The 27,945-nt window shown below is 33.9% G+C and overlaps 2 protein-coding genes across 2 annotated transcripts; one reads left to right on the plus strand and one right to left on the minus strand.

The window, feature by feature from the left end:
- Positions 1-1,053: 1,053 nt before the first annotated feature.
- Positions 1,054-1,753, plus strand: LOC129887236 (monothiol glutaredoxin-S6-like). Its single transcript, XM_055962250.1, has one exon. The coding sequence runs from the start codon at positions 1,122-1,124 to the stop codon at positions 1,428-1,430; it is 309 nt and encodes a 102-aa protein (XP_055818225.1). The 5' UTR covers positions 1,054-1,121; the 3' UTR covers positions 1,431-1,753.
- Positions 1,754-11,198: 9,445 nt separating this feature from the next.
- Positions 11,199-20,514, minus strand: LOC129902134 (4-alpha-glucanotransferase, chloroplastic/amyloplastic). The gene is made up of 17 exons (XM_055977193.1): positions 19,961-20,514; positions 18,723-18,785; positions 18,011-18,099; positions 17,833-17,893; positions 17,435-17,513; positions 15,610-15,746; positions 15,360-15,518; positions 15,182-15,258; positions 14,820-14,959; positions 14,703-14,734; positions 14,546-14,620; positions 13,594-13,666; positions 13,403-13,491; positions 13,255-13,299; positions 12,995-13,147; positions 11,963-12,128; positions 11,199-11,503 (listed from the first exon to the last, which is right to left on the minus strand). The coding sequence occupies exons 1-16, from the start codon at positions 20,312-20,314 to the stop codon at positions 12,024-12,026; spliced, it is 1,731 nt and encodes a 576-aa protein (XP_055833168.1). The 5' UTR covers positions 20,315-20,514; the 3' UTR covers positions 11,199-11,503; positions 11,963-12,023.
- Between the last annotated feature and the right edge of the window lie 7,431 nt (positions 20,515-27,945).

Genomic DNA, 27,945 nt, shown 5'->3' on the forward strand with positions numbered 1-27,945 from the left:
AACTGAATTAACTAAATTAATTCGCGCAACGGAATAATTTGAAATTCGCTCGGAAAGGACTTGTTCCTTTCCGAATAGACATTTCTCTTCCCAAAAGACACCATGACTGTTCTGAAAAGACAAGTCTTTCTGAACAGTTATTTTCACACATGTAGATGGCTATAAATAAAGAGGCTTTATTTCTTTTTCTACATCAAATTTTTTCCTTCTCTTGCATACATTTCTTACAAAGAAAATTGATCGAGTCTGTGTGATATCTCGTTGGTGAAGTTTGAGTTCGTTAAAATTACAAAAGTTTGAGGTACCGCTATTTTTGTAATAGTTTATCCGTTTTATCTTGGAAGAAAATAATCCACAACTTGAGTGCATTTAGGGGATTCAATTTCTTAAGGACACACAATAGGTTCTATGAACTTAAATAGTTCTTTTTCTTTTCATCTTTATTGTGTCTGGTTTGCTAACTTTAATACAGGAGCTAGCACACATCACTTCCTAGCTTGCTTGACGACCTCCAGACCTCGCGTTGGACTTTGTTTTGTAAGATATTTCCATTTTTAGCTTTTTACTTAGTAAAATTTTGACTCATTTCAACTACAAAGCATAAAACATTATCCATAAGCTCAAAATAATGTAATTGAACGAAGATAATGAATATCAAACTATAAATTACTCAAAACAATGCTCAAATGTGGATGAAATATGGCTAAAAAAAGTGTAAATTCGCCCAACATCAATTACCCAATATGTTCAAAAATAATTTTCACATGTGGTTTCACACACTTCAATAACTGTTGATAGATGATAAATCTTATGCTCGAATAATCCTCAATTATTTGGTACATTTAAAGCAACAAATCTTTGAGGAATATTTAAAAGAAGAACAAATCCCCTTTTTCTTATCGATCAGGTAGACTAATCAAGTCATGCCTCTATAGTGTCTCAAAATCAAGAATAATATTGTAAATACTCCTACTTTATTTTCCTGTTCAAGACTAATACATCTATATAACTCCATGCAAATTGAGGTCTACAATATTATTATTTCCACAACTTCTAAATAAACTATAGCTGTATTATTTTATTGTAGTTCTTTTTTTAACCATATCAACTACTAAATAAATATGGATGCAGTGAATAGGTTAGGAACAGAAAGCCCAGTGGTGATATTCAGCAAGAGCAATTGTTGCATGTCTCACAGTATCGAAACCCTAATTCGTAATTTTGGGGCGAATCCGACGGTGTATAAGCTTGATGAAATTCAGAAAGGCAAGAAGATGGAGAAAGCTTTAATTCAAATGGGTTGCAATCCTAGTACCCCAGCTATATTTATTGGGAAGGAATTTGTTGGTGGTTCTGATGAAGTGATGAGTCTCAATGTTAAAGGGAAGTTGAAGGAATTGCTCATTAAGGCTAATGCTATTTGGGTATAGACTAGAACTATGGCTAACTCTATGTTGCTCGAGCTCTTCAAAAATGAAATCGCAATAGTGTCGGATTCTTCAAAAAATAGACTGCTTTTTAAAAGAATTTGGCACGTATCATTCGATATTATTAAAGAATCCAAGCAACATAGGACTCACGTATGTATGTATGTATGAGTGCTTACTGTTTACATGCAACTAGAAAGGTGTTGTTTTGTTGTTGTTATTGCTATTCAGTGCTAGTTGCTTTTTTTCAATTTTAGTGTACTAAATAATGGCTTTTTTTCCTTAAAAATTATGTATATTGATTAGTCAATAAATAGTATTGTCTACTTTTACCATGAAAGAATTCCAAAAGATGTTCACATGGTGTCGCCTTGTTGTTGATGTTATCCAGCAGCATTTTCTGTTTTTCCATATTAATTAGCTAGCTACTAAATATGGTCTTCTTTTCTGCTCTTATATTATACTTTAAATATTTTGTATTATTATTATTATTATTAAATTTTTGTTATTATTGCTATTGTTATTATTATTATTATAGCTATTATTATTGTTATTGTTATTTATTATTAAATTATTATTGTTATTATTATTGTTGTAGTTCATTCCTACTACATCTCTTGCACGCAGGAATATCCATTTCAAAAAGAATGCAGAGAAATCATGCACTCATTTCTAATGAGGAAGAAATATCAAATACTCCAGGCTTCTATAAAGTGGGAGATTTGATTTTATATCTCTTGACAAACTTAATTTTGGCTTTGGCTTTTTTATAAGAGACCGTCACTTTTAAATATAAGAATTCTGAAAAGATTATTTTTTCTATTAAATTTGTAAGTAATTATAAAGCAGTAAACTATAACAACAACATGCCCAGTATAATCTCACTATGTGGGTCTGGGAGGGTAGAGTGTACGTAGACCTAACCCTCACCTTGAAAGGTAGGGCGGCTGATTTCGAAATAAAGCAGTAAAATATATGGAACAAAATTGCAAACTCACAAATAAAAATGGATGAAAATAATTTACACACCTCAACTTTGCTTTAAAAATCAAGCTTCCCCTTCAACGTTAAGTAGAATAAAAAATAAAATTTTAATAACAATAATTAAAAAGAAATTCTAATATCTATTCTTACAAGTGGAAATAATAGGTAATAATAACTTTATTAAAAATAATTAATAAAAATAGTGGTATATTTTACAACAAATTCTTAAAAAAGATTATATATTTGTTATATTGTAAATGAAATTGAAATTATAATTTAGAAAATATTTCATTATTGACAACCAAAACTTGTTTATATATATAGAAGTTAGAGTATAAGACAAAATTAAATGTGCATCTATATATGTGGCACACATTGAGTCTACACCCTAAATGTGGTCGACACTTGAAAATCATTGATTGTGCCAAGCGAATTCTTGGCCTGGTTGACTACTGAGTGGGAGACTAACTCAAATGTAGAAGCTTAAATGAATGAGCATTTATAACATTAAATAACTCTCTCATGCAACTATCTAAAATATCTCTAAAAATAATATGGAATAATGTTTAAAAAAAATTGAAAGAAAATACTAAACTAACTCTCTAATTTGTCCATGAAGCCTCTACTAACTAAAGATAGGTATCGGGACAGACCCATGGCTACCTCAAAATAAACTGAAGAAAATCCATTCTAACTGAAATGCATAACTAAAGGATCCCTCCAAAAGCAAGGAGGTCTCACCAAGGCTAATGAAATATGATCTCAATAGAGCGCTTATATATTGATGATTTGAACACCTGTATTTGCATCGTAAAACAAGATAGCATCGAAAGACGTCAGTATATGAAATGTACGATATGTAATAAAGCTGAATGAAACAACAATCAAACTGAAAAAAATACTGAAAATAATTTAATTGAAAGTAAAGCATGAATTTATGGTAAAAACATATAAAGCTTTACAACTAAGGTAATATTGCATTACCTTAGAATAAATAAACTGGGAGGAAAGTAGCTTTGAGACCAAACGTCTTGTGTTTAACAGTTTATGCATTAAGTTGCATTAATTACTCATATCCCAGCCCGGTCCGATTGGTTTGGTGAAGTCATTTTTCTCTTTCTTCAGAAACACGTGAAATTAATAAGCAAAATAATTTTTCTCTAATAACTACCAATTAATATAGGTCTAATTACTGTTATTATTCTATTTCTCTAATGGGTTTTGCCTAATTACTGTTATTTATTCTGTTTCCGTGAGCTCGTTTGTTGGTATTTCTCAATTTTGTTGATCTTGTTTTTGTTTTGTTTTGTTTTGTTTGGTCAATTTCTTGATTTTGTGTTGTATTGTGCTGTTCAAATTCCTTATCATATTACGACATTATATTTCTGACAAACTGTTTGTTAAAATGCCTCAGTGAGCAATCCTTTACTTGTAGGCTGTACTTTGTTTTCCTGCTTTTTTTACTGCTCTAATTTTTTTAGTACAACTTAGATTTAGGGGGTTATATTTCGTTTGATTTTTTCAGATCTGTTCTATCTTTTAACTCAATCCTACCCAGTTGCTTGCATTCGATATTTGTGAACTTTATCGATCTGCAGTAAGTTCTCCGATCACCGGAGTTTTGCCGCTTTGTTCTCTGGTTTTTCTTCTCCTGCTTCTTCTACAGGTTGTTGTTTCCTTTTTCTCTTTGTTATTTCGGCGTGAACCATCAGCAACGACGATGAACCATCAACAATGGAAGCGAACTCCAGTGGTAAACGGCAGGTAACAACGGCGAAAGATCGGTGAAGCAGCGGCGAGTAAGTTGATTTTCAGACGTGAACAGTAACTCCGATGTGAACATTACTACGACGTGAACAATGTTTTCCGACGACAACAAGGTTCATTTCAACTGGAGTTGGTACCTCCGATTTTCATATCTATTCTTTGCTCATACAGTTGTAGTTACAGTTGCGGACTTTAGACCTTTGAATAATTTATTAGTTCATACACGTTTTTGTGGCTTTGGATAGTGAGGGTAGACTAGGGTCATGTTCTCGCTTAGGGATGGGGACGAGGGTAAGGAGGGGTAAGTGGGTTAAAGGAGCGTCTAGACTTAGAGTAGGTTCTTGGAACATTGAGACGTTAACGAGAAAATCCATAGAGCTAGCCAAGATTCTAAAGAAGAGGAAGATTAATATAGCTTGTGTCCAAGAGACCAAATGGGTAGGTTCCAAAGCTAAGGAGGTAGACGGGTATAAGCTTTGGTTCTCTGGTAGATCGAAGTATAGGAATGGGTAGGCATTTTAGTAGACATGATTTAAGGGATCAGGTGGTGGAGGTTAGGAGAGTCACTATAGGATGATGTCGATTAAGGTGGTCGTTGAAGGAATCACGTTGAACATTATTAGTTCTTATGCGCCGCAAGAGGGCTTAGGCGAGGAGGATAAAAGGCGCTTTTGGGATGATTTGGATGAGTTAGTGGGAGGCATACCGCTTACCGAGAAGCTTTTCGTGGGGGCGATTTCAATGGGCATATCGGGTCTATTTCGAAAGGGTATGATGATATGCATGGAGGCTTTGGCTTTGGGGACAGAAATGGAGGAGGAGTTTCACTTTTGGATTTCATAAGAGTTTTTGGGTTGGTGATAGCTAATTCGAGTTTCCTAAAGAAGGAGGACCACTTGGTAACCTTCTGTAGTTCGGATATTTTACTCCTTAGGAAGGATGATAAATGTCTGTGCAAAGTCTGTAAGGTCATTCCGATCGACAACCTTATGACCCGACATAAGCTCGTGGTGATGGATTTAGGGATCAAGATGACGAGAAAAAAAAGGGTCGGGGATGACCGACCTAGGATCAGATGGGGGGAAACGACCACGGCTAGTGTCCTGGAGATGGGAGAGAAATTGAAGGATATGGGGGCATGGGATAGTAGTGGGGATGCGAACAGTATGTGGGATAAGATGGCTAGTTGTATTAGGGTTGTAGCAAGGGAAGTGTTAGGAGGCTCGACAGGTAGCCGTGGTCGGCATCGAGGGGACTGGTGGTGGGATGGAGAAGTGCAAGGGAAGGTGGAAGCAAAAAAGATGGCGTATGCGAAGTTGATAGAAAGCAAGGAGGAGGTGGAGAAATGGACGAATAGGAAACTTTATAAGATAGAAAGAAAGGAGGATAAGTCGGTGGTTTTGACGGCAAAAACGATAGCTTTTGAACGACTTTATGCTGAACTAAAAGAGAAAAATGGGGATAGGAAATTGTTCAGGCTAGCCAGGGCGCAGGAGAGAAGGGAAAGCGATGTGGATCAAGTTAAGTGCATTAAGGACAAGCATGGAAAAGTATTGGTAGAGGAGACCCTCATTAAACAGACATGACAGTCATACTTTCATAAATTCTTGAATGAAGAAGGGGACAGAGAGAGTGTGTTGGGAGATTTGTAACATATAGGGAGGCCTCACAATTTTGGGTGTTGCAGGAGTATTACAGTCGAAGAGGTTAAGGGTGTTGTGCGTAGGATGTGCTGGGAAAGAGCGATCAGACCTCACGAGATTTCTGGGAAATTTTGGAAAAGCGCGAGCTCGATAGGTTTGGAGTAGCTGACTAGGTTATTTAATATCATTTTTAAGACGGCAACGATCCCCAAAGAATGGAGGTCGAGCGTAATGATCCCTCTATACAAAAATAAGGGGGATATCTAGAGCTGCAAAAACTATAGAGGTATCAAACTTCTAAGCCATACTATGAAAGTGTGAGAAAGAATGGTGGAGATGAGGATGAGGAGAGGCGTGTCTATTTTAGATAACTAGTTTGGATTTATGCCGGAACGCTCAACTATAGAAGCCATTCACCTTATGAGGAGACTGGTGGAGCAGTATAGGGAGAGAAAGAGGGACTTACATATGGTATTCATCGACCTAGAAAAGGCTTACGATATAGTTCCACGAGAGATACTATGGAGATGTTTGGAGGCTAAAGGTGTACCTATGGCGTACATTAGGGTGATCAAGGACATGTATGAGTGTGCCAAAACCAGGGTAAGGACAGTAGAAGGAGACTTAGAGCACTTCCCAGTTGTGATGGGGTTACATCAATGATTAGCTCTTAGTCCTATTTTATTTGCCTTGGTGATGGATGGATTGACGCGACGAATTCAAGGTGAGGTGCCATGGTGTATGCTTTTTGCGGACGACATAGTCCTGATCGATGAGACTCGCAGCGGAGTTAACGTTAAGCTGAAGGATTGGAGACAAACCTTGGAGTCTAAAGGGTTTAAGTTGAGTAGGACCAAGACAGAGTATTTAGAGTGCAAGTTCAGTGAGATACCTTAGGAGGTTGGTGCGGAAGTTAGGCTTGGTGACCAGGCCATCCAAAAGAAAAGTAGTTTTAAGTACCTTGGGTCTATCATACAAGGTAGCGGGGAGATTGACGATGATGTCACACATCGTATTGGGGCAGGGTGGATGAAATGAAGGCTCGCTTTCGGTGTGCTATGTGACAAGAAGGTGTCACTATAACTTAAGAGAAAGTTCTACAAAGTGGTGGTTAGATCTGCTATGTTATATGGGGCGGAGTGTTGTCCAGTTAAGGTCTATCATGTTCAAAAGATAAAAGTTGTCGAGATGAGAATATTGAGATGGATGTGTGGGCATACCAGGAGCGACAGAATTAGAAATGAGGCTATCGGGACAAGGTAGGAGTGGTCTCGTTGGAAGATAAGATGTGGGAAATGTGACTGAGATGGTTTGACCATATAAAGAGGAGAGACATAGATGCCCCAGTGCGGAGGTGTGAGAAGTTGGTCATGGATGGTTTCAGAAGAGGTAGGGGTAGGCCGAATAAATATTGGGAAGAGGTGAGAGGTTGGCCATAGATGGTTTCAGAAGAGGTAGGGATAGGCCGAATAAATATTGGGGAGAGGTGATTAGATAGGACATGGCGCACTTACAGCTTACCGAGGACATGACCTTAGATAAGAGGGTGTGGAGGACTCATATTAGGGTAGAAGGCTAGTACATAGTCTCGTTATTCTTTCGTATTAGTAGGCGCATTAGCGCACTATAATTTCTTGTGCTCTGATTTCTGGTATTAACCATTACTTTGTGTACTTTGATTACTCTATTTTATCTGTGTCGTTCGTTATTTGCTTTTCCATATCGCTTTGAACTTCTTAGTCTTATCTGACCTCTTTTTATGCTTCTATTGAGCCAAGGGTCTCTCGAAAATAGTCGTCCTACCTTGGTAGAAGTAAGATATGCGTACATTTTACCCTCCCTAGACTGCACGTTGTGGGATTTCACTGAGTTGTTGATTTGTTGCTGTTGTATTGCATTACCTTACTAGAGTCATCTTATATCTTGATAGAGTATAAGAGAACAAAACTAAACTTATGTATCCATCTAAAAAGACCTTATCGAGGCTGGATGAGGAGTCGCTTGAATCAACGATACGATCCTATCTATGCTGGCAGCGCAATTTATGGGGTTTGAGTTATCTAAACTCGTACTCAAATCGGTGTTCAATACTACTCCCAAAACATGTTATAATGCTCATAACAATAATATTGTCTGTGTTGAGTCAATGCTCAAAAATACTTCTTTGAAGTTATATAGAACTCTAGTTTAACTGACTGAACTTCTTTTCTGAAACTGATATGCTTTCTTTAGGAATAGGCATGCTCTTTTTAAAATAAAGTAATGCATTTGAAACACTCAAGTTCCCATAAAACTCCTCTTCCACTAATAACTTAAAAATATTTTTACTTTAACTGAAAAGAATACATGATATATATAGCAATGTAAAATATTCAAACGACTCAATTAGGGTCCATGTGAAAAATATAATATGCATGAACAACAATGAAGGACTAGAACCAAATAAAGAATTATAATTTCAACAATAGGGATTCAAATTCAATACAAATAAATAATAGAAAACTTGAAATTCAAAAAAAGGTTGGCTTAAAAACTTAGGTTTGAATCTTACTAACTGAATTTAGATGTAGGGCGTGAGAACAAACTTAGTCTAGCACTATGAATAGCCTTACATACCTGGAAGAACTAGGTTCTTGAAGAAATTTGAAGAACGTGCTTGAAACCCTAATTTTCTCCTCTTGAATCCTTGCTCTAAGTTTTGGGAATGATTATGGGAGTATTAGAGACAAACTAAACTGATAAAGACCCAAATTGTATCCTAAAACGTCGAGGCTTGAACTTAGAAAAGGTGGAAAAAGACCCAAATACCTTTTATTAAAAGCTAATGAAGTTTGTCTACGGGCTCATCTACAATCCGCAGAAACTTCTACAAGCCGTATAAGGCGCTCATACAAAATTGGCCAAGTTTCTGGGGTTTCTAAAGGTTGGATTTATGGAACCCTTTTACGAATCGTAAACCCATCTACGGATCGTCCTATTCAATCGTGGAAAAAGTATTGAGACTAGAGATTTTCAGGACTTTGGATTTACGGAACCTTTTACCGTCCGTAAACCTAGCCCTTTACGAGTCGTACTAAAGGATCATAGAAATCAGAGAAAAGGGACTTTCAGGATTTACGTTTCACGGGACATTCTACGAACCGCAAAAGCTTCTATGGGTCGTAGAATGGTCCGTAAAATTAGAGCAAATCTTTCAACTTTCAGGACTTTGTTCCACGGGTCGTTCTATTGTCCATAAAGTGATTTACGACCCATAGTCCGGTCCATGAAACTCAGAGTTAAAGTCAACCTTTAGGAGTTTGATTATACGAGCCCATCTATGGTTCGTGGTTACTTCTATAGGCTGTAGATGGCATCCGTACAACAAGACTTCAAAATAAATTCAAGTATTTTTCTGGGCTTTTCTAATCTAATCTGAGCTAAAATATTTTGGGGTGTTACAATATGTATATACGTACTTAATGCAAATAATATCAAAATAAATCATAAAAATTAACATTTAATTTTGTGACAAATTCACAAAAGAATTATTCTACTTATAATGATAATGAACTTAAATACAAATCTACAAATACCAAGGTTACGAAAAATATATATTATATATTATATAAAAAAATATTACATAGATGAAAATTTGAAAAATATTCAGAATAAAATAGACATTACATAAAATAACGGGGAAAATGTCTATTATTCATAGTTAAGAGGGGAATTTTAATTTTTTAAAAAAAGCAAAATGGAGAAGTGTAAATATTTTTTACCCAACAAGAATTAATGCTTGCTATTAAAAGAACTCATCCATTATGTAACATTGATTTGTTTACTTTTTGACTTACTATATTTGTATTATAATTATCTCCATTTAACTTTACAATTGATGAAGTTATTACTCTCTCCGTTCATCTTTATTTGTTCATTATATTATTTTAGAATGTTTAATAATATTTGTTTAGTTTATAAAATCAATGAGTAATTTACTATAATGTATCTATTTTATCTTGCTATTAAATATTATTCATTTTTCAATGTTTAGATGACTTGTATTTAATAAAGGTGATTTGGTAAAATTATTCTTACTATTTACTACTTATTAAATTCTGTACAAAGTCAATAATGAATAATTATTATTGGATAGAGGGAATATATTCTTGAAAAGAAATAGAAAGGGTTATATATAAGTAGTACTATTAAGTAGCAGTAAACCTTAACATTGTGTATTATAATTCATTTACAATATTCTTGTGATGTGAGATTGGAGCATACACCTATGTAATCTAATATTAATAATAGTAGTCGGTGTAATTCAATAAATGGAATCTAAAAATATGTGTATATAGATCCCCTATCACGTGAAGATGCTATGGAGATTGTTTCTAATAAATCCTCGATTTAAGTAAATTATTTTAAATACACCTATGCAGTCACAATTATGCAAAAAGAGATGAAAGAGAAAATTATTAATTATTGTTTGTTTCCTCTTATTTGAGTTTGGCAGGAACAAGATATGAATAAGTCCAAAGGAATTAAACATTTAAGGAGCTTTTACCATCTTAAATGAGTTATCTTAATCCCTCCATATTAAGTGAATTGTTAAAAAAAAAAATTAAAATAAGTAAATTGTTCAAAATTCAAGAAAATTATTGAGACCTTTTTCCAAATTTACTCTCCATTCAATGAGGTTCTTAAGTATCAACCACTTTACATGTTTTAGGAGAATATATAGTTTGAAAATAATTAAAAGGGCAATTGTGAAAATTAACATTTTATTTGTCCTAAAATATTTTTCTTAAAGGATGTGTCATACCCCAAGAATTCACATAATATGGACTAGAAGGGGTAAAAACAAGGATCATAATATTTTAAGAAGTCCTGAGTTCAATTTGTGAAAAGCTACGCAATTGCAAGTGATTGGAAACACTTTTTCTTTGTTTGTGGTGAGAATATAATTAAGAAAATAAAAAGTGTGTTTTATCTATCGGCGTAAACTTTTAAATAAAATGATCACACATTTCAATATGGTATCAAAACTAGCCTTGAGTTTTGAATCTCATCATCACCCGGCTTGAACTTAACAGTTGTAAATTTTTGAGATGTATAAGAACTATGAGGACTTTTTAACATAATTTCTTTCAGTAAGCAACTCTAAAGTTCTTTTTATTTATTTTTTTCAAAAAGTAATGAGTTTACACCATTCTCAGAAAGATATACACTGTCAAATTGACATGTAAAGCGTAGATGTAAATATTGCTATGCTATCTTGTAGAACTGGACATAACCTATTAATATGACTAATATATTGCAGGCAATTATTAGGTCAAGGTTAAATATACATAAAATCTAAATGAGGGGGCATTCATAGATTTCAGGAAGACAGACAGAACAAGAAGGAATTTTCGTGTTATTTCGACCAAAACATGCATTGATTATTTTTCAGGTCACTTGACATTCAAACTTTGAAGTCTTTAGCATAGATATGGTAAGGCTCTAGCATCTGTAGTTTATACCAGCTAATGTAGAATAATAGAATTCATAGCATCCATTTTAGCTTTCCTTATCTGCTTTCCCAGGGAGCCTAAAGATCAGAAAACTGAAAACGCAGGCGTTCCTTTGCAGCAATGAGGTGAACTGTGATAGACAAACCTTGTTTCGATCGTTTATGGTCTCAGCAATTGTGTCCCAAACCTGAGAATGTCCAGCAGGTACGAAAATATACCATCTTGAGAAACTCAAATATTGCAAGAAGCAGCATTGCCATCATAGGCGGATCTAGAATTTGAAGTTTATGAGTTCTTATAATGATTTCAAGTTAATACTCCCTCCGTTCACTTTTACTTGTCCATTTTAGTATATCAAGAGAGACAATTTTTTTCCTTGTTTTACCCTTAGCATTAACTAGTCATTCCAAATCATTTCTCAAGTCCATTAAATACTATACATAAATTAATTATGGATATTATGGTAAAATATGTATTTCATTTATTATTTCTTAAATGTCCAAAGTCCATTGTGGACAAGTAAAAGTGAACAGAGGGAATATATGATAATAACTAGGTTCACAGTCAAATATTTATAAAAATTTAATAATTTCTTAATATAAATACAGTGTTTGAACAAAAACTATTGGGTTCATGTGAATTGTACCTTATAGCCTAGGTCCGCCCCTGATGCGAAGGGGCCATAACATCATAACCATCATTCATCATCACAACCGCCCATAAGTTGCAAGTATATCTCTTAGCTTTTTTGCTTCTGCATCCAAGCTGTCAAAGCTGGTTGAACTAGGTATCCTCCAACTCCAGTTTCCAAACTGCAATTAGAGGAAAGATAACAAAACGAAAACGTTGTCATACAGGATTCAAGAGAAATTGCGAAACAGTAAAGGACTCATTTCGTTTGATGTGTTAGATGAAATAATCATGCATAAATTTTGGTATTGCTTTATCCAGCTTTTGGTTTTTAGTTTGAATACTGCATGGCTAATCCTCATATAATTTAATACACCAATTGGATTATTATTTTTGAACCTAATATAACATGGAATAACTATACATGGATGAAAAATCAAAAGACAAAAATACCTTTTATATTTCCTCAAACCGGTCATCAACACCCTTTCAACTTTATTAAGTTTAAGAGATAAACCTATATCTTAAAAATTTACCCTATATATTCATTTCTAGTACAAAGACCAAATGCCCGATAAAAATTAATCTTTGTATTACAATCTCGCACAACTTGCTTCTATACCAAATGACTCCTAACATCATTTAGTTCCATTACATAACAAGTAAACACCAGTATATTGATGTGGTCTCTAGATACTATCATAATTCAGATGATATTGGAAAGGAAAGGAGATTCAACATTGAAGGAAATAGTATTTTGGTCCAAAGCGAAAAAGTTCCAAAGCACCAATACAATCAGAAGCTACTAGATGCCACAAATTTGCACATAAACAGTTAAGCATCCCTACTTGACTCAGCTAACCAAAACAACAAAAACAGGAAGATAACTTCAGACATGCATCCAACAGCGTTGACAGTTAACAGAAGTTTAGAGTGCTAATCAAGCATCAATATAAACCATACTCTACCAACGGCCAGCCTATAAGCGATAACAATCGAGCATTGGTCACTCACTATTCACTCTATAGAAGCAGATTTATGTCTTTACCTGAGTTGCTGGAATGTTCATTCTGGAATCACTCCCAAGCCCAAGAACATCCTGCATTGGTATAATTGCAATACGGGCAACAGAAGAAACTGCACCTTCGATCAGGCCCCACGATATTTCCTCTTCCTCAATGTTTGACAAATACTTTAGTACCTGATACATCAGTTTAAGTGAACAACAGACTCATGTTCATTGTCATCTCCCGTTATGTGTATAGCAAAGGAAAAAAAAACATGGTTTAGTCAATGCATCATACTAACATTGGCTTTCTCTTCCCGTGGCAAGATATCCCACCAACCTCGGATCTAAGACATGCAAACAAAAGAACATGCTTACAAATGTTGGACAGGGAATTGTTATAATAGGGAGGGGAGACACAATAAATCAAGATCAAGCACTGAAGATTACCGTATCATTGTCATGTGTTCCAGTATACACTGCTTGGTTCTGCTCATGATTGTGAGGTAAATGAGGGTTTTCCGCATCACTGCCAAAGGCTGAATGACACAAGGAAGAACAAATCTATACCAAGACTGCCACATAAACAACAACGCTACTTTCTCCACACATTTTATAAGTACAACAGAGGATATAAATACCAAACTGGAGTACGGCCATGCCAGGTGCCTCAATGGACTTTCTAAGCTGAACAACATCCTCGGTGATTACCCCCTGTCATTTAGCATTACCAGAAATGAGAAGATATGGTAATAAAGCAATAAAATTACATAAACAACTCAAAAATTCCCTTCTACCTAGATACGAATCAAATTTAAAGAGTACAAGCTAGTTTGGTCAAGACGTAGTAAATCAACTGGATACATTAAATCCAAAACCTGAGGCACCTGGAATGGCTGTACACTCCATACACTCATAGTGAAAATATTCTACTAAATTATTTTACAAAATCTACATTCACATGGCCATAAAATTTTGTTCTAGAACTGAGGGTTGCCTTGAAAATAGAGAAAAATCTACTAGTATGCTTGAATGAAGCCGAAAGAGAGAATAATGATGAAAGATAAACGGTTAAACATATGTTATGTTTGCTCGCACACAAAAACAGGTTCGTGAGATGTGCTGTCAAATTATTGCTTTTAACCAGTACAACCAGAAATTGCCTAACAAATGGGTTGCATGAAATCTTTTATCGTACCTTCTATCTTCTCTAAAGGCATAATCTATTACTTCCTAAAAGATGAAGTTATTGGGAGTGTACAACCATTCAAATGTCAAACTACAACAGGATGCTCCAGGGGAGACATTAAAGCAGACATTTCTTTTTTATTATTAGGAACCGTTAAGCAAGCTCGAGTACGGTCCGTGCACCGTTTTTCTTCTCTACCATGACGAATCAATTGATTTAATGTAGGCATCGCTCTTTCCTTTGTCCTTCCCCCCTATTTTTGCCCTATCACTAGTGGTTACTCCCGATCCGAAGCACCCCTTTTCCATTCATAGAGAGATCCAATCGTCAAAATCAATAAAACATCAAGACAAAATCAGAAATTTCATAGAGAAAATATGTTGTATGCTCTTGCTAAGACATACCAAGTCTTCTGCTATAATATTGATCTTCCCAACAGCTTGGAAGATAGCATCAAACAAAGCTTTTCCAGGTCCCACCTACGTCATTAAAAAATAAACCGATGAGAGAGTTTTTGAGGTTAAGATTCAAAACATGAAAGAAATATGAAGAGATCTTGACCTTCCACCGTCCCAGCATTGCAACTTTTTCCTCTGCAAGTATGGATTATAAAAACTACATGAGTGCCCAATTGATACAAAGTTACATGTAAGCCTGTAAAAATTCAACATCCGTTACCAGAAGGAACAGCCCAAAATCCAGCAAATCCTCTGAAGTGATCTATCCTAAATTCATTGAAAAGATCCGTTGCACGTTGAATCCGGCGTACCCACCATGAAAATCCATCCTTCTCCATGGCTTTCCAATCATACAGAGGGCTTTTTAGCAACAAAAAAAAATCACAGTAAGTAGTGGATAACACAACAATTGACAGTTAACATTGAACTTACATATGATCTACCAGTGAACTAAACAAGAAGTGTCCACCAAGTATGTCTTCTAAAAGCAATAACTAGATATGTATACTTCCATACTCAAATAGATATTTTTGAGATAAATGAAATGTTAGTTCAACAATCTAGAGTCTGCATAACACTTACCTGCCCCATAGTTGACCAGTTTCACTGAAGGCGTCTGGAGGAACACCACTAACTATAAGAGGGAAGCCTTTCCTATTCTGCCACATAGATAGATGGTTTATCCAGATCAGAAGGCTTTAAAAGTTAGTGGAGATAATTCACAAACTTATTCACCATCAAAGTCCATGGAGATACTAACCAGCAAAAATTGTTTCTTGTTGGCCCAAACATCAGCACTGTGATATCCAACATATATTGGCATGTCTCCCATTATACTGATTCCTTTGGATTGTGCATAATCACGAACTTTTTTCCATTGTCTTTGGAACAAGAACTGTTGTGCAATGAATATGTCTATCTGTTCCAGGTAATATTAGATCATGTTCAATGTTTGCCCAATTTCAAGGATTCAAACCTGGTCAGCATTCAAAATTTTAAAGAGGTCTTACAAAATCCTTTTCACTTTGATAAACTTCTTCTAGAGCTGCAAGATGGCGATTTTTCAATGGTTCAGGCCAATCATACCAGCTAATAGTGTTTAAAGAGTTGTCTATGGCAGCAAAATAAGCAGCATCCTCCAGCCAACCTGTATTTTTATAAATTATGTTTAGCAATAGCAGGTGTCAACAGAACCACTTTTAGCAATTATTAACATCCACCCCCCCCCCAATTTTTTGACTTCTTTTTCCATTTCAAAGTGAATATATCAAAACACAACAACAAAATTAAGTGCCATCTGCAACTGCACCTAAACTCCGTCTGTGTGAGCTCGCTAAGACTGCCGGTCCCAAACCCAGATAAAGGAGAAGGGGGTCACTCAAAAACAGCCTCTCTACGCATAAAGGTGGGGGTAAGGCTGCATACATCTAACTCTCCACAAACCCCACTTGTGGGATTACACTGCGTTTGTTGTTGTTGTTGTATCTGCAACTGCACCTAAAATTCATTGTGGGGAAGACTAATGACTAATTACATTGTATAATTTTATTTGTCCTGAAGAGCTACAGCCTCCTCACAAAGCCCCTCATCTTGCACATGAATATATTCTTTCCTTTTTCTTTCCTTCTTTTGGGTAATTATACTACTGGTGTAATACCCCCAACCCTGACATGCCTTAAATATAAATATTATTGAAGTAACGTGTTGAACTCCGAAGATGCAAATTTAGTAACATGATAATGAGATCTTTCTCATCTGAGTTTCTCACCAAAAAAGAATCATATTATGTTACTTTTCTAACTTGCAATATAACGACACAATACATTGCTTTTCGGGATGAAATTGCCAAAAAAAATGTAACTATGCTTTTAAATAATTTACTTGATCAGGAAACAGTGATGCCTACATTGATTTCCTCTAATCAATCAAGCTTTTTCAAGGGGAGAAACATCGTTGAGAATGTCCTACTTACTCAAGAAATAGCAACTGATATTACCAAGAGAGGGAACCAGCAAATGCCATTATCAAGTTAGATATGACTAAGGCTTATGATAGGGTGTCTTGGTTTTTTTCTTAATGAAAGTGTTGAGGAAAATGGGATTTTCTGATCTATTTTTGGATATAATTTGAAGGCTGGTGGTTAATAATTGGTACTCAGTACTAACTAATGGGCAAGTACATTGTTTTTTCCACTCAACCAGGGGGGTCAAGCAGGGAGATCCCTTGTCTCCTGGTCTATTTATCTTGGCTGCTGAGGTTTTGTCTAAAGCCTTAAATGATCTATTTGACGATGGCCAATATGTGGGGTCTGGGATGCCTAAATGGAGTGCAAATTTAAATCATCTTGCATATGCAGATGGTATTATTATCTTTGCCTCAGCTCATGAGAGGTCACTGAAGGTCATGAAGGTTCTAGGCAAATATGAGACTCAATCTGGACAGAAAATAAACAAGGGGAAGAGTGTTGTCTAGATGCATCAAAATGTAAGTACTCAATTGAAGGTGATGGTATAAAGATGCACTGGTATGCCAAGGGGCCAGTTCCCGATAACCTACCTAGGGTGTCCAATTACCCATGTTAAGAAATGGAAGAGTGACTATAATAATCTCATCAAGTTAGTCAGAGATAAACTACAGGCTTGGAAAGGGAAGATACTATCATATGGTGGTAAGGCAGTGTTAATAAAAAGTGTGTCACAAAGTATTCCTATTCCTATACTATCAGCTGTTGTCCCTCCCAAACGTGTTATTAAGGAGTATCATGGTTTGACAGACCATGGTTATCCTTGCTCCTATTGTTCACCTTAATCAAGAAATGAAGTAAGTTTATCTTACTCGAAATATTTGGATCCCGACGAAAGTTCTTGAACTGATCTTTCAGTTCCCCTTCACTGGAGAGAAGCCTCTTTGCTGCCTAAAATGATTAGGAAGAAATTAACCTTTAATATCATCTGAGCTATCAATTTTTGAAGGGAAAAAAATTATTTATCTATAATGAGAATGAAAAAGGAGACAGATAAAGCTTGAGTGCAGAAGAATAAAAATTTGATAATTTGAAGCAGATGTGTAAGGAAGTTGAAGAGAAAAGAGATATTTGTATATTTTTAAACCTCCTTTGCCTTCTCCACACATCCAAAACCTTTCTCTTGAAAGTATTTTCCAACCCTTTGGTTTCATAAAGTTAATGTTATACTAAAAGAAGAACTAGCAACAAGTATCTGCTCATTGTTTACCTTGGTTATTATAGGATCTTTTATCTCAGAAATAGTCGAGTAATTGACACGATCCGTAGGTCTTCAGAACAATGAAACATACCAAACAATAAAAATGGGATGTCAAGTTATGCTCCATTAAATTTCTCTGTCCATAAACACTAATGAATTGTAAGGAGAATGTTATAAAGTGGCTCACAGTGGCTCCGGAAGCTCCTCCTTCTTCAGTAAGCCATCATCAACAAGTTCTTCAAGAGAAATCAAAAGTGTGTTACCACAATTTGCATCCTGAAAGCAACCATTGATAAACTGTCACTTCAATGTTGTAAAGATAAACAATATGATCGTCTCAAGATCTCTACAGTATCACAAAAAGGTAATGATCTATGTCATTGTCTGTGTGAATATTTAATCAAATAAATTTCGTTGCAAAGAGAATGAACCCAATATAACATGAATCAAACAAAGCAAAATCTCAAAATTGTGCCTCATAGAATATGCATATTCAATCGGTTCAAATTGCAGCAATTTATCTGAAATACCATGTACTCCCTCCGTTTCAATTTGTTTGTCTTATTTTCTTTTTTAGTCTGTTTTAAAAAGAATGTCTCTTTTCTTTTTTGACAACTCTTCAATTTCAACTTTCTACATGGCATGTTTAAGACCACAATATTAAAGGATGCTTTGGTACATTCTACACATCTTTAGTTTAAGACTACAAGATTCAAAAATCATTTTACTTTCTTAAACTTAAACTCCATGCCAAGTCAAAACAAGACAAACAAATTGAAACTGAGGGAGTAATTTTTTGAAAGAAAATTTAAGCTTCTCTTGCTTTCTATTGAATTTCTATGTCATGGAGAAAGGATGACCAACTCACTTAAAATGAAAAAAAGGAAAATTCATGTCACCTGCCCTGAATACGGTGATCCATCTTCATTGCCTCTCTTTCCAGGCGGTACAAGTGGAAGAACCTGCAAACAAGCGCAGAAAGTCCTGTCGACTTTTAGATTCCAATTACTTACGAAAAAGTTATAATCAGCTTGGTTCCACTGTTTGGATAAAGGGTGAGACTGGATCTTGATCTCCAATTCTAAGAGTAGACTATTATATTCTCAAGTGAACATTCAAAAGCATACCTACTACATCAATCATGATATAAATATACAACATTAATGCCTTTTTGAAGTTCCGGACCAAATAACTTGAGACAACAAGCTTTTCATAACATTCGTTACAACTTTAAAAGGAACATCAGAAGCAAACAAGAGAGTACAAACTCTAGACAAAAAGAAAAAGATGAATAAACAAAAGGTACTTTTCCCTGTGTTGCTCGGACTCTCCAAACATATTGCCACACCAGTGTCAGATCCTCCAAGAAGAACAGTGATTTTGGAGGACCCGACATGCACCCATCGGCACTTTTGAAGAGCCCGAGCAACATAGCTTTTTGCCCTTTTATTAATAAGTTACTATCTTCCTTGCCAAAGTCCTTACAAAATACAAACCAGGCATCGAACTTTTGTAGGCTCCAACACCCACATATATGAGTTGATAAAGTGGAAAACTGAAATGTCAAGATCCCTGTTATATGGATGCTAATTTCTACGAGAGCCAGGAACTACACTTATAATCTTCTTTTTTTTCTTCCTTTTTCTTATGATAAATAAATACCAACATATAGTTGTACTCACAACTCCTATTTGTGCTAGCCTTTAATTCTTTTAGCATTCTTTTATCATATTAGTAATCTTTCCACTAAGACATAAGTTTTATGTTCCTTGCTACCATAAAAAGAGGTAAGAAACTATTGACATGGTAGCATAGGAGAATTATAACCTAAGCTACACGGACTCTTTCACTTTTGATGTCGCACTCCTGTCAGATTTTTAGGGTATTTTTTTGGAGAATCTGAATCACACCCGTTTGACACTTTTGGAGAGTCCATGGTAACATAGATAGGGTAAGGCAAATGTTTTTCTCCAAGGATGGATGGGATAAATGAGTATATTCCTTTATAATGTTATTGTTATGTTATATTATATAAAAGAATGAAATCTAAAAAAGTTGTCATCCAAATGATAAAAGAAAAAGAAAAAAAGTAGCACATTCCCCAATTTATAAGTATAATCTCAAAGAGCAACTGAACCTGCCAAAGGGAGCAACCAGCAAGATGAAGCCAATCAAGAAACTTAAAAGCTTGGGGGCCTAGGTCACCAATACCATAAGGTCCAGGAAACGACGTCGGATGGAGCAACACTCCAGCTCTTCTCCGATCACTTGGATCCCTTTTTGGCAACCAATCAGCATAATCAATCGGAAAATCCTCGCCTACACAAGGAACGGCGGCGCCATTTTTAAAGGATCTTTTTACATCAAAACTGGAAGTGGGTCTAGATAATTTTGGGATAGGAGATTGAAAAATATTGTTCTTGGGAAATGGCAATTTGGGAGAAGAGAAAGAAGAAGGTATTAGTAGTGCGAAACAAGTGTGAATTGACATTGATAATGAGAATGAGAGAAGATTGTTAGTTCTTTTTCTTCATATTAGATTTGGAGAAGAATCTCAAAGTGGGTCGACTCTGAAATTGGGATTGCAGTTTTTACCTTCCAAATGGAAACGAGCAGAGAGTAGAAAGTTAGAGAAGGTGTTCCTGTGGGGGGACAAGAAGCATGTGATACACCACATAATTGTGACATCATTTTGACTTTTGCACCAAATTTAAAGGTTGTTTGGCAGCATATATAAGAATAATATGTGAGATTTTATGTGTGTATTTTTTCTATTGGTTTGGTTATATAAATAGAATAGTGTAACATACGTGCTTTGTACATGTGTATTGCGTTAATTAATAATAAATATATATAAATAAAATAAATTATTATGTGTACATTATATTATTAAACTTAGAATTTTTAAAAAGATAACGTAAAATGTGTACTCTAAGAGGAACATGATAACCCACCATCACATAACAATTAAGAAGAAAATAATTGTACTGAACAAAATTTCGTCATTAATATCAAAAATAAAAATTATGTTGGTATTGATATACAAAAATACACGAAAAATAATAAGTTAAAGAAAAAATAAACTACATTATATATATAACACAATTACTTAGAACAAATTAATAAGAATAGAATTTACTTGTTATTTTCGAATTAATTTCAAGTGAATGCCATGGCACCTGCTTATCTTTCATTATCTTGAACCATCTTTTGATACTAAAGCTTCATTTGTTTGTACTAAATGAAAATCTTAATCTTATTTAGATCTCATTCATTAAGTTTGTTTGTTTTCAAGGTCTAATTTTTAATCATTCATGTCTTAATTATTAAGTGTATTTGTTTTTCTTATTTTACAATCACTTAATGAGTATGAATGATTAGTATAGCAAAGTTTTGATATCATTAAAATAACAATTTAATAAATTCTACAAAGATGATAGTTCAGCGTTACTCCATCAACGTTCACCCACTACCTAATTTATCAACATCATCAATCACCACCACCTACCATCCACAACCACCAGTATCATCAATCACCAAAATCAATCGACATTATCATTAGTCATCATTTGCAATCATCATCATCGGCCATTATTACATTCACTAATCATACCCTTACTAACTATCAACCTCCGTCACTCACAATCGTGGTTAATCATTACTGTCAATCACTATAACATAAAATAATGCCTTCAACCACTATTGTAGTACCATTCCAAATCGATTCACACAACCACAATTGTTAGTCATTACCATCATCAATCGCTATATAAAAATTTAAAAATAGTTGATTCATATAACATAGACAAATTTGACATATTCAAATGTTGAGAAAACGAACAGTCTTTAACTATTTGGTATTCAAATCTTAATGCAATATCTTAATATTTAGATGTGTATTCAGATTCAGGCCTAAATTTAAATCATATTAAATCTTTCCCTTATTTTCAAAATCTTGTATTGTTCAAATATATCATCTTTTATGAAAAATAGTCCTATTAGCATGTATTATTCAGAGACAAGTTATTCAGATTTTGGAGTCCAATTATTAAGTAATTTTTCAAAAATTCATAATGTAGTATTTATTTTGAACTTTATCTTCAATTGTGATGTTTTTTTATTTTTTATTTACCAAATTTGTCAATAAAAATATGATTAAATTAGACTAAAAGGAGACCTCTTTTTCCTCATCTTTATGCTTACGTTATAATACCCTTATGCTACATAATTTTTTCTATACAATTTAAGAATCATTGTCTAAATAAATTAGGTAACTTTTTGCCCTTTTTTTGCGATCGGAACTCCTAAACAAAGATAAGGAAGGAAGGAAAATTAATTACATTAACTTAATAAAATTAATTAATGGTTTAAAAATGGTGAAAAAACGATTTTGTCTAAAGCAAAGTCTTTAATGAAGGACAAAAAGTTCATTCAATATTTAAAGGATTTTCGTGCTTTTAATATAGTATAGATGATTTGGTATAGCACATTGGGAGAATAAGACAGTAAATGAATGATAATGTCAAGAAACTAAATTAGAGTTTTAAGTCAAAGAAATCCATTAAACATATGTTCAGGGTTAAAGAATTAGCTAGTGTAGCATCCCGTCCGTTTGAAAGGTTTAAATTAACTCGTACCTTCAAAACAAGATTATGAGTATCTAATTTACTAAGAATAATTTGTTATGAGGTATTATGATGGCACAATGGTCGTATGTTATGTTTTGAAGTCAAGCAAGTTGTGAAATAAAGGTCGGCAAAAGCTATCGTAAGTTTCTCTAATAAAATTTCTAAATTTTGGGTCAAATATCTCAGATCTTTTATATCAATATATAAGGAGTTAGAGGGTCCACAACCTATCAAATCAAAGGTGTATGATTCTAGTTTGCAACGCACAAAATCTCACATCAAATCGACATTGGAGTAAAAAGTTATGATTGTTTCACCGCGGACTGTCTGGCCTGAAATCGGATCGCGAATTGGGTCGGATCAAAAAGTAGTATAAGTCACTAATTCGACATTTTAAGTCACAAAAACATTCCATTTCAATTCCTAAATAGAGAAGAAGCTTAAGAGAGGGTTCCAATCGAGTTCTTGAGTGATTATGGTGCGTTTTTAGCGATTTCTATCATTAAAATTAGCCTCCGTACTTAGAAACATGATCTCTACGCTTAGCAATCGTTTTCCTGTTCTATTAGCTGTGTTTGGAGCTAGTTTTAAAAGATAAAACTTTGGTGTTCTTGCTATTTCTTCAAGACTTTACATTTGATTTTCCAATGTAATCATATCGAGACTCTTTTATGATCATTTTATAAAGTTCTTTGGACGTTTCATCAAGTTAGGATTTATCACATGAAAAATTTGTCGATTTAAGCTCAATTATAAATTATTTATATGTGCATACAAGTTGTGTATATGTAGTGTTTGCGAAGCTTAGGACGTAAGGAATAACTTTTGTGAAGTAACTAAGGCTGTCAACTGGGCCGGGTGGCCCAGTTTTCGGCCCCCTAAGACTGACCCATTAAGGGCCCGGTACAGGTATCGGCCCACAATAAAAAAAATTAGGCCGGTCTGATTTATTTTTTTGGCTTGGACCGATAAGACCGACCCAATAAGGGACCAGTAGCCGGCCCACCGATCCACTAGCTCGGTCAAAACAAAATTAATTTAACAGAAATGGCCATTTACACCACTTTTTCAGAAGTAGCCGTTGGGCCCAACGACCATATCTGAAAATTGGCCAAAAATGGCCTATTTTTTTTAAAAAATTATTAATCAATTTTATTTTTTATAAATATCTATAACATTTAATCATTTTTTCCACCAACAATCATCTAATTCTCTCATAATTTCTCAATTCTCTCTTAAAGCTTCTTCTCTATCAGTTAAGCCATCAACGTTTCATTCATAAATTTGATCACCGTTGTAAGATATACTGGATTGAATCCAATCTCTTTCCTCTATTAAAACATCTTGAGGAGTAGAACACGAGTAGTAATAAATTTACATAGACGATTTGGTAGTGTGTCTGCTATTTTGGGTAAGCCTAGCCTTTTCGTCTCGATAACTGCGAGATCGCATAGACTTAATTTCAGAAATATCAGATTCAGTTTGGAAATTATCAATCATGTCAATAGATTTTGCAGTCAAATTTGAAAGTTTCTTATCAAGAAGTGTTTCTAAATCATTTAAAATTTTTGATTTAAAACCTTTTATCTCGATGAGTCATTGAATATGAGTAGGAATAGCAGTAACTTGTTTACTTCCAAAGGTGGAACATTCTCAGTTACCTTGCCCATATTTAGAGTTTTAACTAAAGCAATTAACTCATCGAGTTTTGTATCGAGAGAACTAATATGTTCGTCAATTACTTTAACATATAAACTCGAATAATTATTTTGAGCAATCAAATTATTGATCTCACGAATGCTATTTTTAGCAACATCATTATCAATGAATTTTTGAAAAGCTGAAAAAGTAAGACCTGTATTATTAGGTTGAATAAAAAAATTTTGAAGAAGGTAAACTGATTTAGTAAGATTATTACTACCATCTTTGAAAGTCCTTTGTTCTAAGACCTTTATGTATAAAGGTAAATAAGTGGTTATAAACCATGGAATGAAATACATAATTTGATTATGTAATGCACAAGACTCATAAAATTCTTGAGAAATATTATTTAGATCATCTTTATTATAAGTCTCAAAAAAACAAGTTTTAAACTTGTTTCATTTGTCTTGGTGTAATTCCTTTTGAATATGTTGACGTGCCAGGGATCCTGGACTAAAATCAATTTGGTATGTCATCATGATTCAATTTTTTTTCTATTTGACACCTCATTGCGGTCGAAATCCATTTCGGACGCAGTTGATTCTATATCGGACAACTTATTAGTTACTTGAACAATATTAGTGGTAGGATCTATTTTAACCCTTTCAACTATCCTGTCACTCAGAGTATCACTAAGTGTGTGTAGAGATAAAGCCCTATTTCTAGCTGGACCATAAACAGGGACATCAAGGGTAACAGGGTAAATATGTTGAATCTCAGGCAAAGATCTATTTCCTAAAAAAGATCATCTGTTATAATCAGGAGTCTTATAAATCGAAGATTTATCAGTAAACTGAATACAAATCTTACCATCAGGATTTTGAATGATATGAGAATATTCACTATTTGTTAAATCATCGGTGACTTGACTTGGGGATATAACCGAGTCCAAAGTCCATGTAGTTGGGAAATTAATTTCTTCCCACCTAATATGTCTCCTTGTGGTGACTTTAGACTTTGTAAAATTCATTTTGACTAATATAGTCTGATTCAATGTATTGTATAATTTACATTTAGGATTAAGAGTTGACAATAATTTGAAGTAGATTCGATAAGATAAGCATATAAGTTCAGCATCTGGAACATTATAACCATGTATTTTAACATTTAATGTTAAACATCAAGAATATTGACATCAGATAAAGATAATTAAAGATTAGGTTGTTTATTGATAAAAACTGAACCATAAGCCATAGTAGATTCAATTGAACCCATCAACGATTATCTAAAATTTAAATTTCTAGCATTTCGTAAAGCGGCTAAAAAGGTTTCAAGTAACCTTTTAAGAGTTAGAGGCTTAAAGCAATTTGAACCATGCCGATGTGCATAAAATTGAATTTAGATCTATAATAATCAATATCTCGTTTATTTAATAAACAAATAGTTTGCTTATTTGAGTTGAGAGCCAAGATTGTTCAGTTGTTTTTATCAATTGTTTGGTTGAAAATTTATCAAATCAACCATAATCATATATGGTTTTAGTATCATCTTTAGGAATAGTCCATTTATTTAATAAATCAAGATTTTGAAGTACATCTATCTCTTCTAATCTGGTACTTTTAATATTAGTTTCTCCAAGATTTATAGTTAAAGAAATCATATTTATGCTAGATGCTTCAGATCTATTACATATATGGTATGAAAGGTCCTTGGCTCTGATACCATTGCAACCAGGATCTACAAAGCTGACGGTAGCCTGCGCGACCATCCAAATCTTGTTTCAAACAATATCCTTAAACTTGCAGTTAGCAAGGATAAAATCAAAATATGAAAGAATTTTATTTAATTTTATGACAATATGGATTCTTTTACCTGAGAAGGGGTCTGTCAAATATTCCGATACATACCGTTATTTATTTAGCAACCAACAGTTCGAACTGTGGGAAAATACTGTCCCTTTTTTCTTCTCCTTTTAACGGGAACTTACACCATCACTGCTTGCTGGGCGAAATCAATAAGATAGTGTCGGAATCGACTGTACCACCATGTCAGAACAAAGTCAAAAAACTATGATAAAATTCTCATATATTTTAACCGAGTCTGGTCTTTAATGATGCATATATAATTAAACTTAGATACCTAGTATAGATATGAGATTTCTAGCCGGATATAGTCGCAGCTATGGAGAAATATATGAAATTAAAAGTAAAGAATGAAATGTAAAATACCTTACTTCGAAGGCTATGCCAAACTAGAAGCTTTACTACTTCAAACTTGAGATATATTACAAGAAAAGTGTTTACAAGAGGAGAGGGAGAGAATTTCTCGAAAAACTCCTGCCTAGAAATGAAAACAAGTGCCCTTTATATAGGCGGTCTAAGAGACATAAAGAATAAAATTGGGTCCCTTATATGGGTCCCTACTATAATACATCTACTATTAATACAATATTTCTACTGTTAAAAAATGTAGAAAATTATCATTTTCATCTTTATTTGACTTGGAGTATATCCTCTCATAGCCCGATATTTCTTTAATCTTTTTAGGGTCCGAAGAGATATTCTCATTTTGCTTTTTCTTTTCCTATGACAGCTTTCTTAAGGGATTCTTCTTTATCCTGTAGTGATTGGAGGAAATCTTCCACCTTTTCCAGCTCAGTTTCAAATAACATTGGCCTTGGTCCTTCGTACTGTGCATCTGCGGTATCATCATTACTTGTATATAGTATAATGTTAGTATACTTGATATACATAGTACGTATATATAGTAAAATGTAAGTATATAATTATAATAGATTGTATATTGTGAGTATATTAGATAGACATTGTAAGTATATATAATATATAACATAAGTATATTATTATAATAAATAATATATTGTGAGTATATTAGATATACATTGTAAGTATATATAGTGTAAGTATAGATAGTATATTGTGAGTATATTAGATAGACATTGTAAGTATATATAATATATAACATAAGTATATTATTATAATAAATAGTATATTGTGAGTATATTAGATATACATTGTAAGTATATTAGATATACATTGTAAGTATATATAGTGTAAGTATATCACTATAATAGATAGTATATTGTGAGTATATTAGATATACATTGTAAGTATATATATTATAATATAACTATATACATACTAACAGATAGTATATTATGAGTATATTTGGCATACTTTGTAAGTATATATATAATATATAATTAATTATATCACTATAATATATAGTATAATGTTAGTATATTTGATATACATAGTACGTATATATAGTATAATGTAAGTATATAATTATAATAGATAGTAGATTGTGAGTATATAAATTGTTATAATTCCTTCTAAATTAAATAGATAACGATACATTATATTGATGATTGACTCAAATTTTCGAATACATAAACGTCGTAAAAAATAATCAAGCCCAACTGGCCCAACCTGATCCGATCCATTAAGCCTGGACACTATACCCTTAATGGGTCATGGGCCGGGTTTTAAACATTTTTTTCACTATTGAGACGGACCGGCCTGGCTCAGTAAGGGTGTCGTCCGGCTTGGCCCGGTAATCGATGGGATAAAAAAAAGTTGGTCGGTCTGACCCAATCCGACCCACTTAACAGGTTTATAAGGAACTATGAGCATTCAGACGTTTGTTGGAGAAGTATTTCCATTCATTTGTTAATTTGATACCTTATTTTATACTCCGTAGTTTTGATCCTTTTAAAGTCAAAAAATCATCTTTTAAATATACGTAACTTGATTGTACCTGCTTTTTACTACACAATATCAGGTTAAGTAGAATCAATCACATATCTTATATTTTATTAGGTTAGCATATTTTA

The sequence above is a fragment of the Solanum dulcamara genome, chromosome 1 (genome assembly GCF_947179165.1).
Source record: "Solanum dulcamara chromosome 1, daSolDulc1.2, whole genome shotgun sequence".
NCBI lineage: Eukaryota > Viridiplantae > Streptophyta > Magnoliopsida > Solanales > Solanaceae > Solanum > Solanum dulcamara.